The following is a 23,991-nucleotide window of genomic DNA, read 5'->3' as shown; positions in this document are numbered from 1 at the left end:
CGTTTAACAGACACACCACAGCCTAACCCATAGGATGCAATTTTGTTGAAATCTTTATTCAGGGGGGGGGGGGGGACATATTAACATATTTATAATTGTTCATTTGACTTTCTCTTCTTGAAAATACGTGAACAAAAAAAGGAAGATGTGAATCAATGCCAGGGCAGCGGGACATGGAATCAAACACAAGTGACCGGTGTTTCCAAACATATATAAATGCAATTGCTGGAGAGAAGAGGTGCAATAATCTCTCTCACATTGTCATGGACAGCATCATCATTACAGATGATTGGCTCTGGGACATATTGATACGAAACAAACCGATCAGCCCCTTTTTAAAGGTCGAGATAACAACGCTGATAAAACAAACCTAATTCCTCTGGTTCAGTTTCTTTTTAATTTTTAACTGATTTTTATTTCGGCTTCATTTCAAATGTACACCGTAAAAACCCGAACACTGTTAAACATGCTTTTTTGTGTCTTGTAAACACAAACAAAAGGAGCTCGTTGTTGTTGTCTATGGTAACTAGTGCTGTGTAGAGGCAGAGCTCCAGAAGCCTTTTTACAGCCTGTTTATGATTAGAAAGGCAGCCAGTAAATGTATATAAACACATCATTTTTGTTCATCATGCAGCATATTATTTTTTTTGCTTGATTGTTGGACTTTGTTTTTGCTTTATTGTGTTTCATTGCAAAGTGGCACACGACACCGCCGAGATCCCCAGCAGTGTCCACAATCAACAGAAACAAGTAAATGTCACCAAGCTGTGACAGACAGCCTAGTGGAACCCAAGTCCAACTGTGACATGTCACTGTTATACGTATACCAATAACGGTCATTATCATCACCATCCATATTACCACCATCATTAACGAAAATTTACAAAAATATGTGAGTTGGTGATTTTAACTGTGAAAAACTATAATAAAACTTGAAACATCCAGCAAACGTTCTGTTTCCACGATAGTCACCACCAGGAACCACAAAGGTTTTTTTTACACCAACGTCAAGGATCAAATCCGACTGTACACTCTTAGAAACACTCTAGAACCTAAAATGGTTCTTTGGCTGTCCCCATAGGACAATCCTTTGGATAACCTTTTTTTGGTTCCAGGTATAGCCACTTTGGCTTTCGTGCAGAACCCTTTCCACAGAGGGTTCTACATGGAACCCAAAAGGGTTCTACCTGGAACCCAATCCTTTTTTCTAAGAGTGTAGGAGAGGGACTGGGGGGTTGAACTGAGCACAAACGTACAGAAACAGATGGAGAGAAGAGGAGGAGGAAGAAGAGGATGAGGCAGATGAACAGAAAAAGACAGACATCATGTAAAAGCTCCTCCTGCCGAGAGGTCAATCCCTCGGAATGAAAAAACGACCAATAGCGAAACAAACACAATCAGATCAGCCACAATCCAGAGGTCAACACATCCATGATTAAGACTAAGAGAAACCATAAACCAACATCATTCTCATTAGGTAATTCAGCTCCCCCTGTTTGGCCCTAGGGCGAGGTGGGTCCATCCAGTGTTTCAGGGGGGGGACTTCATTAGTTGGAAGTGTGGGAGGCAGGGACTGAGCACTCTGGAGTGTGTCTCCACAGTATCGCCCTGTCGTCTGGAGTGTGTGTGTCTGTCTCCAGCCTCCTGCGCTTTCCCTCTCTCGGCCGTGCATCTCCTAGTTGAATTTGTCCTGGAAGATGTACAGGTTGTTGGTGGCAGCGATGGCGATGATGTTCTCCGTGGGGTGCCAGGCCGTGTGCAGGATCTTCTTGGTGAAGTCCAGGCTGTCCACGCTGATGTCATCCTTGCGACGTTTCCCACCCTGGCAGACGCGGCGAGGCTTGAGAACGGCCCGGGGCTTACTGCTCTCCCTGGACGCCTCCAGGGTCACGTCACGCTTTGTGTTCCGGTCAAACATCCGGAAGAAGTTGTTGTAGGCCCCCGTCATGATCACACTGGGAGAGGGGGACGGATAGAAAAGACTCTAGAAGCCCAATTCTGCCCTCATGCACTCTGAACACAAAGTGCACACACATTCACTCCCTGAACAATTAAAGGGGTAGTAAAAACGGCAAGGGCAACAAACACACACACACACTCTTGGCCTACCTGTCTGAGCCGTTCCAGGCACACTCAAACTTGTCGAAGATGCAGTCGTTCTCATAAAGGGAGCACAGCTTGCTGCGGAGGTAATCATGCACCTGCAGGAACACACACCAAGATTTAATCAACACACCGCTCACAGCCAACACAGACACACACACACAGACCGGACACAGAATCCACGGCATAGTACTCACACAGACAGCTCTGTCAACTAATGTTAACACAGGATATTCATTCTGAGAATGTGGAGAACTACTGAACCACGTTGTAATCAAATCCATTTAGGGGACACGGACACACACACTCTCTCTCTGTCTCTCTGTCTCTGTCTCTCTGTGCATGGTGATGCAAGGGCGTGAAATGTACAATGATATCTTTATACATACTAAGCTTAATGGATTCTCTGCATAGGGTCAACGTTCAATTCATGGTCAATCCCTCTACGACCAAACCATGTTCACAGTTTGGTTGTAAATCAAACCATATTGACATGTTTGTTTCCATACCGTTCTCGCTGACCGATGAAAATATGTTGTGTTAAAGTGAACATTGCCTGTTCTCTCCCCTGACAACTCACCACTCTCCAGTCCCCCATTTCTTTCCTTTTGGACCTTTTAGTATTTTTGTCTCCCCCTCATTCTCTCTCCCTCCCCTCCCTTTCCCAATTAATTTCAATGGAGGGAATACCTGAATGAACACAGCCAAATTAGGAAATACAGAGTTTGAGAGTCCCTCATTCCCACCCATCTCCCACCTCTCTCTCTGTCTCCTTGCTGCATTGCAGATATGGGTAGGTCTCAGTAAGGTATCCCCCCCCCCTCCTCCTCCTCTCCCAGTGCAGTTTATGAGTGGAGCTCCTGGCTATAAATAGCACCAGCGCATCTTAACCACCCACTCCTGACTGCACGGCAGAGCATGCCTCACCCGCATGCACACACACACTACGCGGGCACACAACACACCCACACCTATAGACACACTACACACTTATCATGTGCACTCATTATTTCCTTAATCATGCTAAACACACACTGAACATACAGGAACACGTGTATCATACACAACATGTGCAGATGTTACATACACAGTGCATTTCCAATGTTAGTCATTTAGAAGACGCTCTTATTCAGGTTGACCTACAGCTAGTGCATTCATCTTAAGGGAACTAGGCGAGACAACCACATATCACAGTCATAGAAAGTACAACTTTTCCTCAATGAAGTTGCTATCAGCAACATGAGTGGTAGTAGACCCTATGTATGTATAGAGGCATTGACATTCAGGCCCAGAGGCTAAACATGTGTAGCACACGCTACACACACATGCATATGAGAGCCCAGCAACTTGAGCTCCGAAAACATCCAATTCCATTTTCAGACAGATCTCCCCGACTGACATCAATGCATGGCTTATTCGACAGTTTCCACAATCCTAATAATATGTCAATACATATTTGACCCACGTCTGCTTCGCACAATGCACTCGCATAGCTTTACTGTATATGCTAATAGTAACAGTACACACACTGTCTACGTCTCTGTGGTCTCTGGAAAGAGAGCCTGTGACGTGATTTCTGCTTTTGGACGTTAACAAGGCGACACTCCATCTTAACTCCTCCTCCACATTTACTGGATTGGTTGAACAGTGCAGAAAAGAACCCCCCCCCCCCCCGGCTCAGTTTTTTGTCTTCTCGTCAAGACTAGTATGTAGGGGATCTAGTTTCAGGCCTTTATTTTACGGCTGCTACATTAGGTTAATGTATCTGTGCTGATAGTAATAGTATACTGTCTATATCTCTGTGATAGTAATAGCATACTGTCTCTCTGATAGTAATAGTATACTGTCTATGTCTCTGTGATAGTAATAGTATACTGTCTATATCTCTGTGATAGTAATAGTATACTGTCTATGTCTCTGTGATAGTAATACTATACTGTCTCTGTGATAGTAATAGCATACTGTCTCTCTGATAGTAATAGCATACTGTCTCTGTGATAGTAATAGCATACTGTCTCTCTGATAGTAATAGCATACTGTCTCTGTGATAGTAATAGCATACTGTCTATATCTCTGTGAAAGTAATACTATACTGTCTCTGTGATAGTAATAGTATACTGTCTATGTCTCTGTGATAGTAATAGCATACTGTCTCTCTGATAGTAATAGCATACTGTCTCTGTGATAGTAATAGCATACTGTCTATATCTCTGTGAAAGTAATACTATACTGTCTCTGTGATAGTAATAGCCTACTGTCTCTGTGATAGTAATACTATACTGTCTATGTCTCTGTGATAGTAATACTATACTGTCTCTGTGATAGTAATACTATACTGTCTCTCTGATAGTAATAGCATACTATCTCTGTGATAGTAATAGTAGACTGTCTATGTCTCTGTGATAGTAATACTATACTGTCTCTGTGATAGTAATACTATACTGTCTCTGTGATAGTAATAGCATACTGTCTCTGTGATAGTAATAGCATACTGTCCCTCTGATAGTAATAGCATACTGTCTCTGTGATAGTAATAGTATACTGTCTATATCTCTGTGAAAGTAATACTATACTGTCTCTGTGATAGTAATAGCATACTGTCTCTGTGATAGTAATACTATACTGTCTATATCTCTGTGATAGTAATACTATACTGTCTCTGTGATCGTAATAGCATACTGTCTCTCTGATAGTAATAGCATACTGTCTCTGTGATAGTAATAGTATATTGTCTATGTCTCTGTGATAGTAATAATATACTGTCTATATCTCTGTGATAGTAATAGTATACTGTCTATATCTCTGTGATAGTAATACTATACTGTCTCTGTGATAGTAATAGCATACTGCCTCTGTGATAGTAATAGTATACTGTCTATGTCTCTGTGATATTAATAGTATACTGTCTATATCTCTGTGATAGTAATACTATACTGTCTCTGTGAAAGTAATACTATACTGTCTATGTCTCTGTGATAGTAATACTATACTGTCTCTGTGATAGTAATAGCATACTGCCTCTGTGATAGTAATATTATACTGTCTATGTCTCTGTGATAGTAATACTATACTGTCTCTGTGATAGTAATACTATACTGTCTCTCTGATAGTAATAGCATACTATCTCTGTGATAGTAATAGTAGACTGTCTATGTCTCTGTGATAGTAATACTATACTGTCTCTGTGATAGTAATACTATACTGTCTCTGTGATAGTAATAGCATACTGTCTCTGTGATAGTAATAGCATACTGTCTCTCTGATAGTAATAGCATACTGTCTCTGTGATAGTAATACTATACTGTCTATATCTCTGTGATAGTAATACTATACTGTCTCTGTGATCGTAATAGCATACTGTCTCTCTGATAGTAATAGCATACTGTCTCTGTGATAGTAATAGTATATTGTCTATGTCTCTGTGATAGTAATAATATACTGTCTATATCTCTGTGATAGTAATAGTATACTGTCTATATCTCTGTGATAGTAATACTATACTGTCTCTGTGATAGTAATAGCATACTGCCTCTGTGATAGTAATAGTATACTGTCTATGTCTCTGTGATATTAATAGTATACTGTCTATATCTCTGTGATAGTAATACTATACTGTCTCTGTGAAAGTAATACTATACTGTCTATGTCTCTGTGATAGTAATACTATACTGTCTCTGTGATAGTAATAGCATACTGTCTCTGTGAAAGTAATACTATACTGTCTATATCTCTGTGATAGTAATACTATACTGTCTCTGTGATAGTAATAGCATACTGCCTCTGTGATAGTAATAGTATACTGTCTATATCTCTGTGATAGTAATAGCATACTGTCTCTGTGATAGTAATAGTATACTGTCTATATCTCTGTGATAGTAATACTATACTGTCTCTGTGATAGTAATAGCATACTGCCTCTGTGATAGTAATAGTATACTGTCTATATCTCTGTGATAGTAATACTATACTGTCTCTGTGATAGTAATAGCATACTGTCTCTGATAGTAATAGTATACTGGCTATGTCTCTGTTATAGTGATACTATACTGTCTCTGTGATAGTAATAGTATACTGTCTATGTCTCTGTGATAGTAATAGTATATTGTCTCTGTGATAGTAATAGTATACTGTCTATGTCTCTGTGATAGTAATAGTATACTATCTATGTCTCTGTGATAGTAATACTATACTGTCTATGTCTCTGTGCTGATAGTGAAGTTGGGCTCCTCACTTGATATATCTCCAGGGGCTTGTTCTCCATGTTGAGGTCCCACACCTTGGCGGTGAGGTAGTCTCTGGTCAGCAGGTAGCGCCCGCTGTGGCTGAACTTCACGTCCGACACAGACGAGATGATTTCCGAGAAGAAAGAGCGGTTACTGGGGTCCTCCGGCTCCTCAAACACTAGAGGAGGAGAGGAGAGGGGGGTGAGTGTTTGGGGGTAAAGGTGGGGGTAGTGTGTGTGTGTGTGTGTGTGTGTGTGTGTGTGTGTGTGTGTGTGTGTGTGTGTGTGTGTGTGTGTGTGTGTGTGTGTGTGTGTGTGTGTGTGTGTGTGCATGTGTGTTTGCGTGCGGGCAGGCGTGCGTGCGTGCGGCCTCCAGATTGCGGGTCTGCCAAAAACTAAGGCGAAGCAGTTGGCTAGGTAGGGCTCTGTTACAGCTGTCGTGGGCAGCCTAGCTGTTTGGAGAAAGAGGTGCTTTCTGTACTCTTGAGTGCATTGCATACCGAGACCTTTTGTTAATGTATTTTATTAGGATCCCCATTAGCTGTTGCAAAAGCAGCAGCTACTTTTCCTGGGGTCCACACAAAACATGAAACATGACATAATATAGAACATTAACAGCACAAGGACAAAACTACAAACATTCTTTTAAATGTTTGGATCCTTTTTTAATGTAAATTTGATTGGTGGATTCAAATAAAGTAGTTAAAGTGTGTGTATGTGTGTGTGTGTGTTGGTTGGTTCTTCTATCTTTGTGGGGACCTAAAAGCCCCAACAAGGATAGTAAAATAATTTACTATCCTTGTTGTCCCGAGTGGGGACATTTCCTATGTTCCCATGAGGTCAACGTCTATTTTAAGCTTAGTGGTTAGGTTTAGGGTTAGAATTAGGGTTAGTGGTTAGGTTTAGGGTTAGAATTAGGGTGAGTGGTTAGGTTTAGGGATAGAATTAGGGTTAGTGGTTAGGTTTAGGGATAGAATTAGGGTTAGTGGTTAGGTTTAGGGATAGAATTAGGGTTAGTTGTTAGGTTTAGGGTTAGAATTAGGGTTCGTGGTTAGGTTTAGGGTTAGAATTAGGGTTAGTTGTTAGGTTTAGGGTTAGAATTAGGGTTCGTGGTTAGGTTTAGGGATAGAATTAGGGTTAGTTGTTAGGTTTAGGGTTAGAATTAGGGCTCGTGGTTAGGTTTAGGGTTAGAATTAGGGTTTGTGGTTAGGTTAAGGGATAGAATTAGGGTTAGTTGTTAGGTTTAGGGTTAGAATTAGAGTTAGTGGTTAGGTTTAGGGCTAGAATTAGGGTTCGTGGTTAGGTTTAGGGCTAGAATTAGGGTTAGTGGTTAGGTTTAGGGTTAGAATTAGGGTTAGTGGTTAGGTTTAGGGTTAGTGGTTAGGTTTAGGGCTAGAATTAGGGTTAGTGGTTAGGTTTAGGGTTAGAATTAGAATTAGAATTAGAATTAGGGTTAGTGGTTAGGTTTAGGGCTAGAATTAGGGTTAGTGGTTAGGTTTAGGGCTAGAATTAGGGTTAGTGGTTAGGTTTAGGGTTAGAATTAGGGTTAGTGGTTAGGTTTGGGGCTAGAATTAGGGTTAGTGGTTAGGTTTAGGGCTAGAATTAGGGTTAGAATTAGGGTTAGTGGTTAGGTTTAGGGCTAGAATTAGGGTTAGTGGTTAGGTTTAGGGCTAGAATTAGGGTTAGTGGTTAGGTTTAGGGCTAGAATTAGGGTTAGGGGTTAGGTTTAGGGCTAGGGTTTGCGTTACGGGTTAGAGTTCATTTTGAATGGAAATCAATTTTAGGTCCCCACAAGGATAGAAAAACAAAATGTGTGTGTGTGTCTGATGGTAGGCCATGTCTGTCTGTATGTCTATGTCTGTGTGTGTGTGAGTACTCACGTTTGGAGTGTTTGTCACACAGTGCGGCCTCTCTCATGTCACAGAGCCGTAGAGTTCCCTTACTGCTGCTATAGACCAACAGGTTACAGTGGTGAGGGTGGAACTCTGCTGCTGTTATCACCTCTGTCAGATCCTCCATGTTCACTGGCTTAATGTCCACAATGTCTGGGGCACAGGGGCTCAGGACTACAGCAGAGAGTACTGTATACACACACATTGTGATAATAATTAAACAATTAAGCAATAAGGCATGAGTGGGTGTGGTATATGGCCAATATACCACGGCTAAGGGCTGTTCTTATGCACAACGCAATGCGGAGCGCCTGGATACAGGCCCTTAGTCGTGGTATATTGGCCGTATACCACAAAACCCCAAGGTGCCTTATTGCTATTATAAACTGGCTACCAACTTAGAGCTGTAAAATAAATGATTTGTGGTATACGTTCTGATATACCACGGCTGTCAGCCAATCAGCATTCAGGGCTCAAAACACCCAGTTTATAATATAATATACAATATAATACAGCATACATACTAATTTGATTTTGTGTATTTGTGCCGGGGCGGCAGGGTAGCCTAGTGGTTAGAGCGTTGGACTAATAACCGAAAGGTTGCAAGTTCAAACAGGCAGTTAACCCACTGTTCCTAGGCCGTCATTGAAAATAAGAATTTGTTCTTAACTGACTTGCCAAGTAAAATTAAATAGTACACATACAGTACCCGTCAAAAGTTTGGACACATCTACTCATTCAAGGGTTTTTCTTTATTTTTACTTTTTTCTACAAATATCACATATGGAATCATAAAGTAACCAAAAAATTGTTCAACAAATCAAAATATATTTTATATTTGAGATTCATCAATGTAGCCAGCCTTTGCCTTGATGAAAGCGTTGCACACTCTTGGCATTCTCTCAACCAGCTTCATGAGGTAGTCACCTGGAATGAGGTAGTCAACAGGTCTGCCTTGTTAAAAGTTAATTTGCGGAATTTTGTTTGAGCCAATCTGTTGTGCTGTGACAAGGTAGGGGTGGTATACAGAAGATAGCCCTATTTGGTACAAGACCAAGTCCATATTATGGCAAGAACAGCGCAAATAAGCAAAGAGAAACGACAGTCCATCATTACTTTAAGACATGAAGGTCAATCAATCCGGAAAATTTCAAGAACTTTGAAAGATTCTTCAAGTGCAGTCGTAAAAACCATCAAGACACACTTAACCAGCATGGCTACCACAGCATTCTGCAGCGATGCGCTATCCCATCTGGTTTGCGCTTAGTGGGACTATAATTTGTTTATCAACAGGACAATGACCCAACACACCTCCAGGCTGTGTAAGGGCTACTTGACCAAGAAAAAGAGTGATGGAGTGCTGCATCAGATGACCTGGCCTCCACAATCACCTGACCTCAACCCAAATGAGATGGTTTGGGATGAGTTGGACTGCAGAGTGAAGGAAAAGCAGCCAACAAGTGCTCAGCATATGTGGGAACTCCTTCAAGACGGTTGGAAAAGCATTCCAGGTGAAGGTGGTGGAGAGAATGCCAAGAGTGTGCAAAGATGTCATCAAGGCAAATGGTGGTTACTTTGAAGAATTTAACATCTAAAACATATTTTGATTTGTTTAACATGTTTTTTTGGTTACTACATGAATCCTTGTGTGTTATTTCATAGTGTTGATGTCTTCACTATTATTCTACAATGTAGAAAAGAGTAAGAATAAGGAAAAACCCTTGAATGAGTAGGTGTTCTAAAACTTTTGACTGGTACTGTACATGCAGTACATATTCAAAATTATATGCATAAACACACTGATATCAATGCATATACTATTAAACACATACACACCTCTTGAGGTAGTGGGAGGATAATCTCAAATGTTTCTGAATTGTAGCAACGCAAATCCTGTCTGGGGCGAGGAGTGTGTGTGTTCTATTCAGCCGCACTATAATCCAGAAAAGGAGTGAAATATTCATGGAACAGTTTTAATAATTCATTAAGCTGCATTTTCACTCCTCGGCAACCGTTCCCCTCCCCCACATCACTGTGTGTGTTCGGTTGCAATCTGTGTGTGTGTGTGTGTGTGTGTGTGTGTGTGTGTGTGTGTGTGTGTGTGTGTGTGTGTGTGTGTGTGTGTGTGTGTGTGTGTGTGTGTGTGTGTGTGTGTTTTCTGACCAATTGTCTGATCTAAAGGATACTGAAGCTGCGGTCAGTGATGCCCAGATGCCAGAGGTTGATCCTCAGGTCATCAGCTGACATGTAGGTCTCGTGGTCGGAGTTGACGGAGATGGAGTTGACGTGGTAGGTGTGGGCGTTGGCAAACACACGCCGAGGACTCACCTCCACCATCAGATCCATGGGCTTCAACACCGGCACCTAGACAGAGCACAGAAGATACAGTCAGAAAACACAACACAGAAGATACAGCCTGAAAACACAACACAGAAGATACAGTCTGAAAACACAACACAGAAGATACAGTCTGAAAATACAACACAGAAGATACAGTCTGAAAACACAGAGAAATGTACTATGTGGGGAGTAGACTCAAATTATGAGATCAAATAAGGTTTTACATTCATAGAATCAAGATTTGTCCAAAATGGGAGCTTTGAAATAATTGTATCTTTAAAGAGAGCACAAATGGAAAACCACAGAGATATAACCATTAGGAATACCTGTAAAAATATAATATTATCACTTGTGGAGGAAACAATAGTCTGTTATTTTCTCTGGCCATAACAGCTGGCAGTATTTACTGTTGCCAAGCAGACAAACATACATAAACCTTGTGCCAATGACCCACTTTTATAAACGCACCACTGACCTACTTATGCTGTCTGACCTAGAATGTGTGCGTGTGTGAGTGAGTGTGTGTGTGTGCATGCATGTCTGTGTATGTGTGTGTGTGCATGTAACACAGACATGACGTAGATACAGAACATAGAGTGGCTTGCGAAGGTATTCACCCCCTTGGTATTCACCCCCTTTTTCCTATTTTGTTGCCTTACAACCTGGAATTAAAATAGATTTTTGGGGGGTTTGCATCATTTGATTTACACAACAAGTCTACCACTTTGAAGATGCAAAATATAGAAAGCCTGAGCATGCATAACTATTCAATCCCCCAAAGTCAATAGTTTGTAGAGACACTTTTGCAGCAATTACAGCTGCAAGTCTCTTGGGGTATGTCTTTATAAGCTTGGCACATCTGGCCACTGGGATTTTTACCATTCCTTCAATTCTGACCAGTTTCTCAGTCCCTGCCGATGAAAAACATCCCACATCATGGATGGTGTTCTCAGGGTGATGAGAGTTGTTGGGTTCGCGCCAGACATAGCGTTTTCCTTGATTGCCAAAAAGCTACATTTTAGTCTCATCTGACCAGAGTACCTTCTTCCCTATGTTTGGAGAGTCTCCCACATGCCTTTTGGAGAGTCTCCCACATGCCTTTTGGAGAGTCTCCCACATGCCTTTTGGAGAGTCTCCCACATGCCTTTTGGAGAGTCTCCCACATGCCTTTTTTTCTGGCCACTCTTCTGTAAAACCCAGCTCTGTGGAGTGTACGGCTTAAAGTGGTCCTATGGACAGATACTCCAATCTCCGCTGTGGAGCTTTGCAACTCCTTCAGGGTAATCTTTGGTCTCTTTGTTGCCTCTGATTAATGCCCTCTTTGCATGGTCCGTGAGTTTTGGTGGGAGGCCCTCTCTTGGCAGGTTTGTTGTGGTGCCATATTCTTTCCATCTTTTAATAATGGATTTAATGGTGCTCCGTGGGAATTTTCAGATATTTTTTATAACCCGACCCTGATCTGTATTTCTCCACAACTTTGTCCCTGACATGTTTGGAGAGCTTGGTCTTCATAGTGCTCCTTGCTTAGTGGTGTTGCAAACTCTGGGGCCTTTCAGAACAGGTGTATGCAGTGAGGGAAAAAAGTATTTGTCACGCCTTGGTCTTAGTATTTTGTGTTTTAGTTAATTAGTTGGTCAGGCCAGGGTGTGACATGGGTTTATGTTTGTTGTATTTCTTAGTGGGGTTTTTTAGTTATAGGGATTGTGGCTGATTAGGGGTGTGTGTTGCATAGGTTTGGCTGCCTGAGGCGGTTCTCAATCAGAGTCAGGTGATTCTCGTTGTCTCTGATTGGGAACCGTATTTAGGTAGCCTGGGTTTCACTTTGTATTTCGTGGGTGATTGTTCCTGTCTCTGTGTTAGTGTTCACCAGACAGGCTGTATAGGTTTTTCACGTTCCGTTTGTTGTTTTTGTTATTTCATGTATCGTCATTTGTTCTATTAAAAACATGAGTAACCAACACGCTGCATTTCGGTCCGACTCTCTTTCGACAAACGAAGAACGCCGTTACAGTATTTGCTCACTGACAAAGAAATGATCAGTCTATCATTTTAATGGGAGGTTTATTTGAACAGTGAGAGACAGAATAACAACAACAAAAATCCAGAAAAACTAATGTCAAAAATGTAAATTCATTTGCATTTTAATGTGGGAAATAAGTATTTGACCCCTCAGCAAAACATGACTTAGTACTTGGTGGCAAAACCCTTGTTGGCAATCACAGAGGTCAGACATTTCTTGTAGTTGGCCACCAGGTTTGCACACATCTCAGGAGGGATTTTGTCCCACTCCTCTGCAGATCTTCTCCAAGTCATTAAGGTTTCAAGGCTGACGTTTGGCAACTCGAACCTTCAGCTCCCTCCACAGATGTTCTATGGGATTAAGGTCTGGAGACTGGCTAGGCCACTCCAGGACCTTAATGTGCTTCTTCTTAAGCCACTCCTTTGTTGGCTTGGCCGTGTGTTTTGGGTCATTGCCATGCTGGAATAACCATCCATGACCCATTTTCAATGCTCTGGCTGAGGGAAGGAGGTTCTCACCCAAGATTTGACGGTACATGGCCCCGTCCATCGTCCCTTTGATGCGGTGAAGTTGTCCTGTCCCCTTAGCAGAAAAACACCCCCAAAGCATAATGTTTCCACCTCCATGTTTGATGGTAGGGATGGTGTTCTTGGGGTCATATGCAGCATTCCTCCTCCTCCTCCAAACACGGCGAGTTGAGTTGATGCCAAAGAGCTCCATTTTGGTCTCATCTGACCACAACACTTTCACCCAGTTGTCCTCTGAATCATTCAGATGTTCATTGGCAAACTTCAGATGGGCATGTATATGTGCTTTCTTGAGCAGGTGGACCTTGCGGGCGCTGCGGGATTTCAGTCCTTCACGGCGTAGTGTGTTACCAAATGTTTTCTTGGCGACTATGGTCCCAGCTGCCTTGAGATCATTGACAATATTGTCCCGTGTAGTTCTGGGCTGATTCCTCACCATTCTCATGATCATTGCAACTCCACAAGGTGAGATCTTGCATGGAGCCCCAGGCCGAGGGAGATTGACAGTTCTTTTGTGTTTCTTCCATTTGCGAATAATCACACCAACTGTTGTCACCTTCTCAACAAGCTGCTTGGCGATGGTCTTGTAGCCCATTCCAGCCTTGTGTAGGTCCACAATCTTGTCCCTGACATCCTTGGAGAGCTCTTTGGTCTTGGCCATGGTGGAGAGTTTGGAATCTGATTGATTGATTGCTTCTGTAGACAGGTGTCTTTAATACAGGTAACAAACTGAGGTTAGGAGCACTCCCTTTAAGAGTGTGCTCCTAATCTTAGCTCGTAACCTGTATAAAAGACACCTGGGAGCCAGAAATCTTTCTGATTGAGAGGGGTCAAATAATTATTTCCCTCATTAAATGGAAATCAATTTAAAACGTTTTTTACGTGGATTTTTCTGGATTTTGTTGTTATTATTCTGTCTCTCATTGTTCAAATAAACCTTTTACAGACTGATAATTTCTTTGTCAGTGGGCAAACGTACAAAATCAGCAAAGGATCAAATACTTTTTTCCCTCACTGTATATACTTAGATCATGTGACACTTAGATTGCACACAGGTGGACTTCATTTAACTAATTATATGACTTCTGAAGGTAATTGGTTGCACCAGATCTTATTTAGGGGCTTCATAGCAAAGGGGCTGAATACTGTTTAAATATTTACTTTTTACTTTTTTGAAACAAGTACATTTGTTCATTTCACTTCACCAATTTGGACTATTTTGTGTATGTCCATTACATGAAATAAAAATACAAATAAATTTAAATTACAGGTTGTAATGCAACAAAATAGGAAAAACACCAAAGGGGTGAATATTTTTGCAAGGCACTATAGATACAATAGGAAGAGAAAGAAAGAAAGAAAGAAAGAAAGAAAGAAAGAAAGAAAGAAAGAAAGAAAGAAAGAAAGAAAGAAAGAAAGAAAGAAAGAAAGAAAAAGAAAGAAAGAAAGAAAGGTCCAGGGTGACATGATAACGATAAGATAGATAGATAGATGATAGATAGATAGATAGATAGATAGATAGATAGATAGATAGATAGATAGATAGATAGATAGATAAGATGAGAAAATAAGATGAGTCTACCTGTAGTGAGGTGACAGTGGAGAGGTCCTTTATCCTGCCCTCCTCATCCTTCAGGTTGTAGCCTTCAGGCCTCTTGTCCCGCTCACTCACCTTCCATAGCTTAATGGTCTTATCTGATAGACAGACAGACAGCACAATACACCAATCATACAACTTCAATAGCCTTATCTAAGAGACAGACAGGGCAATCAGCCAATCATATGCCTCAGACGTCTAATCTGAGGGACCGACAGCACAATGAACCTAGCATATGCCTCAAACAGCCTTGTCTGACACAGGATAATTCACCAATCATATGCCTCAAACCATCTAATCTGAGAGACAGACACGGCAATCAACTATCATATGTTTCAAATCATCTCATCTGTGGTCAGTTAAAAAGCTAGAGGGATAGGTAGATTCAATGTAGACTATGACCATCTACCAGTGTATGAAGCAGGTCATATGGGAAATACATTGACACTGTATGGATGATATTGCCATGCTATTACACTAACATTCTAATAGCTTCCTGGTGCTAAAGGCAGAGGTCCCTCACCATTGGTGGAAAGGAGGAAGTGGGCGGCGTTCTGCTGAGGCAGCCATCGTATCTTGTTGATCTTCTCCTCGATCTCCAGACTCTTAAGGTAATCAAACTCCGGCTCGTGGCTCTGGAATGTGCTGTAGACATTATACTCTCCCTGGGAGTACGGCTCTGTCTTACACTGCAGCGAGACAGAGAGAGAAAGAGAGAGTTAGATCCAACACACACACACGCAAAGTTGCTTAAAAACTGACCCGAACCCCAAATGATCACACCCAGTGCCAGGTCTGCGTGGGTGGCTTTATGTGTGTGTGCACCTACCTCAGGTTCCCTCTGGAAGATGACCACTCGCCCCCCCTTATCCCCTGTGGCCAGGAGTTCTCCAGTGTGGTTGAACTCTACAGTGGAGATGATATCAGCTGCAGACGGGAGAGAGAGAGGGAGGGAGAAAGAGATGGGGAGAGATGGGAGGGAGAGAGAATGGAGAAGGGAGAGAAAGAGTAGCTATAAGCAAACGGAACGAAGATAAACATTCACCATAATGAATTGTTCATTATCAGCTGGCACTGTAAAGCAGCATCACCCAACAGTGCAGCAAGTAGCGACATAAATGAATAAAATTGAACTAAACCCACCCACACACAAATGTACACCCACACACAGACAATCTCACATCAGACACAGGTGTTATTATCCAAGCTTGCTTCTGACATACTGCGACAACACTGATGCCCAGCTACAAACTGAACAGTGAACAGCGAATGTTGCTACGTGAACTCTCCTAACCCTCCGGAACTCCACTGACCGTCCCAGTGTCTTTCAGAGACACCACAGGCCAGTCTGAGGAGGAGAAGGCCTGCTGTAGCAGACAGGGACCTTCCTGTCAGAAAGCATCTCTTACTTACCGCTGACTGATTCAATCGGACATTAGATTACAGTGGTATTCACAGTCAGTGGAAAGCCTGATTCAGTTTGAATGGCCTGACGAGAGAAAGAAAAGAAAACTGTCGGTAGAGGTTGTCTTCTACACTGTTCAACCAATCCAGTAGATGTGGAGGAGGAGTTAAGACGGCGTGTCGCCTTGTTAACGCCCAGAAGCGGAAGTCGCGTCACAGGCTCGCGTTCCATTTCCCCTAAAAAAAATGGATGCATCCGGATGGAGCCGACCCCACTGAGGGTGCACACAGCCTAACTGGTTCTATTGAGAATAGGTCATTTTTTTGAATTAGGAGGTCTGCTTATAAACGGTGTATAAACCATTAACCAGTAGTAAAGTGTCCATAAATCATAGTACTGAAAATAACAACAGAACTGCTGTTATGAAAATAATTATCTCCCTCGCTCTCTCTCTCTCTGTCTCTCTCGCTCCCTCCCTCTCTCTCTCTGTCTCTCTCTCTCTCTGTCTCTCTCACTCCCTCCCTCTCTCTCTCTGTCTCTCTCTCTCTCTCTCTCTCTCTCTCTCTCTCTCTCTCTGTCTCTCTCGCTCGCTCCCTCTCTGTCTCTCTCTCTCTCTGTCTCTCTCTGTCTCTCTCTCTCTCTCTCTCTCTTCTCTCTCTCTCTCTCTCTCTCTGTCTCTCTTGCTCGCTCCCTCTGTCTCTCTCTCTCTCGCTCACTCCCTCTCTCTCTCTGCTCCACTGTTTGTCAGGCAATGTGCGTGCGTGTTTGTGTTTGCGTGTTTGTGTGTGCACAGGGGAGTGTAGGACTGGAGGAGTGGGGGTATTGCTCGTGCATGGGGTTGCCATGGCAACAGGCTGAAGAGTTCTGGCTCTAGCATCAGCAGCCCGGTAGGAGAGGAAGACAGTAGCAGGGGAAGCAGGAATCATCAATCTGGGGGACATAATGGGCCTGCCGTACCTAGCCCACAAACAGCCCAAATTAAATCTGGAGCGCCGTCGCAGCAACTCACTGCATGGGCCGCCACACACACACACACACACACACACACACAAACACACACACACACACACAAACACACACACACAACGCACAGGACACCCAGATCTCACAGAACATGCGCAGTAGGTCTCACGTCCATATATCTCAGAGCACACACATCAAGGCACGCGCACACGCGTACACGCGCACACACACACGGCACGTACAGTTTCTCCAAGCACGAGCACATCGAGCTCGTCTAGGCATCGCCAGAGAGCAGACATACAGTAGCTAGATGGAGTATGGAGCACTTTCTCTCTCTCTCACCACTGCGACACACATCACCGACCCTACGGAAGTGCACCGCAGTAGCACTGTTGGTCCAAGCAGAGATTCCCTCCCCGTGCAGAGTCCCTGCAGAGTCCATATCACGGCTCTGTGGCGCAGTGGGAAGCTGAGTGGATGTGTCCTGTGGTGTCATAGCAGGCCTGGTCTCCCATTCAATTACCATCAGGACCCACCGACCCAGAGATCCAGAACACTGGTACAGTGGCCGTGCTGACCGACTCGTCGCCTAACTACACTCTGAGCACATACACAAGCACGCATTGTCCCCGTACACACACAGACATACCAGTGGGGGCTGGTAGGATGAGGTGTCGGAGGACGGGGTCATTGTAATGGCTGGAATGATTGGAACGGTGGTGAAGCTCCTCCCACCAGCTTCCTCTGTTACATCCAAACGCGCACTCTAATGGACATGTCCTTCACAAAAGTAACACATAAGCACACACGTGTCCTTCACACACTAATCTCAGCCCCCAGAACCAAATCATGAGATACTTTTCACACAACAACACATAAGCACAAATGCACACACTGTGACTCACACACCAACACGGACACAAAGTGCTGAAGGGTCGATAAGGAGGGTAGGTCGTCCGTTTTTTGGGGGGAGGGGGACGAGGGGAGGATGGGGCGTCCTACTGTTCCAATTATAGCAATCTCTGGTCTGGGTAAACATTACTGCCAATACCACTCTCTTAACAGCATGGTCAAACTAATAATACCAAACCCGACACCCAGCAGGGGACATGTGTGTGTGGGCGGGGCTGTGTGTTTGTATGTGTCTGTCCACATACACTCCATCACCCTCCAAAATAAAGAGGGAAATGCGTGATTATCTAAACGATTTATTAGCACGAGAGAGAGAGAGAGAGAGAGAGAGAGAGAGAGAGAGAGAGAGAGAGAGAGAGAGAGAGAGACAGAGAGAGACAGAGAGAGAGAGGAGAGCTCTGATATGTCATTTATCTACAGTATATACTCATATAGCCCCTATACATGTCAAAGATTAGATTCTATGTCAAAACTATACCATATCTATACCGAATCCATATTATCCATAGATACGCATCTCATAATCCATCATATACTGTCTATTGTCTAATAACCCCATGAGGAATGGATGGATAGGTGTGTGCAGGAACAGTCCTCTGCCCTACAGCACTGACTCCAGCAATAATGAGTGTAGGAAAAGACACGTCCTCTGTGAGACTGGAGTTCGTCTGGTCAAACTCTATTTCAGGAAATCAATGACACGCACGCACGCACGCACGCACGCACGCACGCACGCACGCACGCACGCACGCACGCACGCACGCACACACACACACACACACACACACACACACACACACACACACACACACACACACACACACACACACACACACACACACACACACACACACACACACACACACACACACACTGAGATACACACACTCACAGAGACAGATGCACACAGAGACACACACACAGTCACACACTCGACACAAACAGTCCCACATATATTCACACAGATGGACAGTCCCTCGTACACGCACTCACACAAAGACACACACAGACGGACATATAGACATACTCACACAAGCACGCACACACACACAGTGCTCTGGGTCTCGATGTATCTGAATAAGTGATTCATTGGTCATTCATTTATACGGTATACAGTATAAACACACCTTCAGTGTAAGAGGCAAACGGCTCGGGCTCCAGGGAGAGGGAAGTGATGTCGGAGCACAGGACCTGGATGGGGTTCAACATCCTGGGGGAGGAGTCCGGGAGAGGGGAGGAGGCGGGGCCTGGTGGGGCGGGGCTCTTCAGGCAAAAGCCACGAGCAGCCCTGCAAGAGGGGGGCAGTAGGGTCTCCATTACACTGCATCAGAACCATCCAAAGGGATTACACAGGGAGGGAGGGAGGGAGGGAGGGAGGGAGGGGAGGGAGGGAGGGAGGGAGGGAGGGAGGGAGGGAGGGAGGGAGGGAGGGAGGGAGGGAGGGAGGGAGGGAGGGAGGGAGGGAGGGAGGGAGGGAGGGAGGGAGGGAGGGAGGTTGACTTGTGGTGCATCTCAAATGTCTAAAGTATCTACTTTCCTTCATCTGCACTACTATGAAAGTAATGGTGACATTGTTAGTACTGTAGTGACTGATTCAAACAAATCATGCACGTTGTCATGGTTTTGTGATCATTGGTGATTTCATTATCATTAACATGTCTGTTTCACCATCCTACCACCACTGTCCTGGCACCCACAGCCAAAGGTCAGGAGAAGAGAGGAGAGGAGAGGACAGGACAAGACAGGACAGGACAGGAGAGGAGAGGAGAGGAGAGGAGAGGAGAGGAGAGGAGAGGAGAGGAGAGGAGAGGAGAGGAGAGGAGAGGAGAGGAGAGGAGAGGAGAGGAGAGGAGAGGAGAGTGCTGTACAGGGAGAGAGAAAAACTCTATAGGGCAGGAGGAGGGGGACAGGGGGAAAGTGTGAGGGGGTGAAATATCCTCCCCTCTTTGCGCCTAGGGCAGAAAACCCCTGGAGACTGGAGAGGCCTCGATCCTGACATTGCTACAGATACACTGCTGTGTGTGCACACATACATACACACACGTACAGCAAACACACACACTAAAAGATAGACATACACGCAAACACATACTGTATATACAGTAACAGACAGAAAAACACAAACACTACTACAAAAAAATGTGGAGCCCTGCACACACACACACACACACACACACACACACACGCACACGCACACGCACACGCACACACACACATAAACACAGACACAGACACAGACAAAAAGTTATTGAATAGGGACGAATATAGTTCTGTTAATTGTTCATCACGAGCCTATGTAATGAGTAACGTCAGGAGAAGAATAGAGAGGGGGTGGAGGGATAGACGAAAGAGGGTTAGATGGGAGGAAGACCGGGGGAAGTGGAGAGATGGAGTCGGGTGGATGAGGAGGGGGACGATGCTGAAGCATATTGTATACCGGGACATTCAACATCCTAATCCTCCTGGGACTACGGGGATCTGTTTATTCCTGTGTTTCTACACTCATTTCTACACTCCAAAGATACTAAACCGCCATGATATGTAATACGCCATAATATATAAAACTCTCTTCTCTTGAAGATTTTCAGAGACATACCATATTACCATCATAGTACGCAAATACTATGATGTATGCTTGAGGACTAGGTGAATGGTCCCGCTAATACATTACACCTCTTTGTCTGGATAGGAGTCACATAGGCCTGTATTTCTGCTCATCAGCGATTCTCTGTGAATAATCAGTGACTGGCTGTGATTTGATTAATTAATTTGGCTATTATTAGAAGGCGGGGCTAACCTGTCAATCACCCAAGGCCACTCCGAACCCACCGTGTTTATCTTCCTGTTCAGTTTCCATGGTGATGGATGGATGATGTATGGAAGACAGAGCGCATTCAATGGGAAACACGTTCCACACACACCCTCGTTAAAGACAAGGTACAGTAGTCAGTATCCATTCGCACACAGAGAAATAAGTATTTCAGAGGCAGTAGTATTACACACACTCCTGTATGAGACATTGTTCATTCATACACACTAACACACACACACAGTCCTGTGTAAACAAAATTATATAAGCAGCAGAAAGAAACGCAGGATGTAATGGGATTATCTAGACGGGGACATGCAAGGCTCACGACCCCTTAATAGTCTGGAATTATAATCTCTGCCTCTCAGAGTCATGCTGCTGAACAATGTTGCTGTGTGAAAACAGCCCAGTGTTCCCGCCAGATTAGCAGTGTATAGTTCAGATTAACAGGAGTACAGAGGGATATTGGAAGACTAATCCGGAACTCTGATACCATGATGAAACACAGACAACTTCCTCCTCTGTTCTGACGCACGTCACTCGACGGTCAGGTGCCCGCCCGCCCGCCGGCCCACGCACACTCAACAACAACGCAACAACGAGAGAGAGAGAGAGAGAGAGAGAGAGAGAGAGAGAGGGCGTGGGGGTTTAGAGCTAAACGTGTCAGAGGGGACTTGGATGCATGTAATACAATAATGTTAGATTTCAGTAAAAACTTCTGGTGTGCTTTCATTTTTGACCAAAAAAACTAATGAGTCACTTGCAGATATGCATGTACTCTATGTACAATGCACAGATACAAATAGTCACCAACCTGCACACACAAACATACTGTACACACACACATAGACAGACTCAGAGCTCTGATGGTAAAGGTGTGGCCTTGAACAGTATCACATACTGACACAGCCACAGAGAGAGAGAGAGTGTGAGAGAGAGAGAGAGAGAGAGAGAGAGAGAGAGAGAGAGAGAGAGAGAGAAAGATAAATAAAGGAGAGATCCGAGCTAAAGGATGGAGAGGGATGACAGGCGAGAGGGAGGAGAGAATAGAGGGAAAATATTGTATTTTAAAGAGATTAGTACAAAAGAAAAGAGCAGAGAGAGAGAAGTGCTCCAGGCCCTGTTTAGGTCTACTATAGTAACTATAAGTGACTTTCACTTGTATGAAATATCATAAATCCTCTTATAAAAGATTAGAGATCCATCCTATAATAACAAAAAATAAATCATTCTCTCACACACACATAAACTTACATAAACAGTCGTAAAACAGACACACACACACAAAATATACAACATTTAGATCACACGCATACATACACATACACGCGCGCACTGAACCCTTCCCCTCTCTCTTACCTGGGGCGGCAGGTAGCCTAGTGCTTAGAGCGTTGGGCCAGTAACCGAAAGGTTAATGGATCGAATCTCTGAGCTGACATGGTAAAAATATGTCGTTCTGCACCTGAACAAGGCAGTTAACCCACTGTTCCCCGGTAGGCCGTCAATGTAAAGAAGAATTTGTTCTTAACTGACTTGCCTAGTTTAATAAAAATAAAAAAATAAAAATGCAATTACCTTCAGTCACATAGTTGTGGTCTCGGAGGAAGCCGTGGTTGAGCGTTCGGGTGGTGTCAGTGTCCTCGCCCATCAGCAGGGGTGCGGTGTGCGCCCGTCCCGGGGGGGCAGCTTAGATCCGTGGGGGGGGTCCCGGCCAGCGCAGCCACCATACTGCCCAACGCCGCCTCAGCACAGGGGCGCAGAGCGAAGCATTCTGGGACAGGGAGAGGGCCGACGACACGGATACGCTGGCAGAGCAGTGGATGACACACCAGCTCTGCTTTTACACTGACACCCACACACACGTTCACTGACACACACACACGTTCACTGACACACACACACAGAGGTTGAGAGCGATGGATCCTCTTTTCCACGTCGATGCTCCAAGGGGGGAGGGGAGGATGAGGCGTTGAGCCGAGCCCCGGACTCAGTCAGCATCTGCAGTGCTGCTGCTCCTGCTGCGGTGCTCACACACACACGGACCTAACACATTAACACACACACACACATACAGCCCTTTGCCTCTGGTCGGGTACTCCTCGACAGAGCAACCACGAAGACCGTCCTTCTCTCTCTCAGCCAATAGAGTCCCTCTCTGACGCTACGCTACAGCCGGGGAGAAATCCTGCTGGCCTATTTTTCTGCTGCAGTGTCAGCTTTGGCGTATGTGTGAGTGTGAGAGCCTGTGTGTGTGCAGGAGAAAGAGAGGTAGAAAGAGAGAGAGAGAGAGAGAGAGAGAGAGAGAGAGAGAGAGGGAGGGAGAGAGAGAGGGAGGTTCTATCCTGCTGTTGTGGTACGTGTGTGACACATCAGAATAGACTCCTACCAGCTCAGCCAATCAGAGACGAGCTGCGATATGCATGACCACTGACTGCAGGTGATTAGAGACAAGAGGGAGAGAGAGAGACAGAGACAGAGAGAGGATGAAAAAGAGATAGTGGGGGATGGATGAGAGAGAGAGAGGAGGGAGAGAGATAGTGGCGGATGGATGAGAGAGAGAGAGGAGGGAGAGAGATAGTGGCGGATGGATGAGAGAGAGCGGGAGAGAGAGAGAGAGAGAGAGAGAGAGAGAGAGAGAGAGAGAGAGAGAGAGAGAGGCAGAGGGGAAAAGAGGGGGATGGAGAAAGAGAGAGGAGATAATAGGAAGGTATGCTGTACCAGTTCAGCTAGCAGTGAATGAAATACAGCAGAAGTGAAGCATAACAGTGACTGGAGGATTCACCTGGAGCCTTGACTACACTATTTTCCATGAACAGACACACACAATATTACAAACTAAAACACACATAAATCTTGCAAAATACATAATTTTATCATTGGGGTGTGAGAGACAGAAATGGGGATCGAGGAGAAGAAAGAGGGAGTGAGATGAGGATGGAGGGTGAAAGACGAGGGGGGGGGTAATTTTACTCCTAAGTGGAGATTGTGATGGAATGGAACCTTGGGCAGGGGAGAGGCAACGGAATAGTTATCTGGAAAATTTAACAAGCAACATCAATGAAAACATGGCATTATAGTTAGATCCCAAGTCAAAATGCATCAATATTTCAAACTATAACACACAGAAATCTTGCAATATATATTTTTTTTTCATTGGGGTGTGAGAGACAGAAATGGGGATCAAGGAGAGGAAATAGGGAG

General features: G+C 44.2%; 1 protein-coding gene across 2 annotated transcripts; it reads right to left on the bottom strand.

Annotated features, from left to right (window-relative positions):
* Positions 1-35: 35 nt before the first annotated feature.
* On the bottom strand, positions 36-23,061 carry LOC135526254 (serine/threonine-protein phosphatase 2A 55 kDa regulatory subunit B gamma isoform). Of its 2 annotated transcripts, XM_064954450.1 has the most exons (10): positions 22,366-23,061; positions 19,109-19,269; positions 15,531-15,628; positions 15,225-15,390; positions 14,687-14,799; positions 10,404-10,581; positions 8,206-8,370; positions 6,335-6,504; positions 2,110-2,201; positions 36-1,955 (listed from the first exon to the last, which is right to left on the bottom strand). In XM_064954450.1, exons 2-10 carry the CDS (start codon positions 19,188-19,190, stop codon positions 1,676-1,678), a joined length of 1,344 nt encoding a protein of 447 aa, XP_064810522.1. In that variant the 5' UTR covers positions 19,191-19,269; positions 22,366-23,061; the 3' UTR covers positions 36-1,675. The 2 variants fall into 2 exon arrangements, with proteins under 2 accessions (XP_064810522.1, XP_064810523.1); XM_064954451.1 differs by lacking the exon at positions 19,109-19,269.
* Positions 23,062-23,991: the final 930 nt, after the last annotated feature.

Source organism: Oncorhynchus masou, chromosome 32, assembly GCF_036934945.1.
Source record: "Oncorhynchus masou masou isolate Uvic2021 chromosome 32, UVic_Omas_1.1, whole genome shotgun sequence".
NCBI lineage: Eukaryota > Metazoa > Chordata > Actinopteri > Salmoniformes > Salmonidae > Oncorhynchus > Oncorhynchus masou.
Note: the sequence above shows the minus strand (reverse complement) of the source record. Positions and strands in the feature narration are given on the sequence as shown.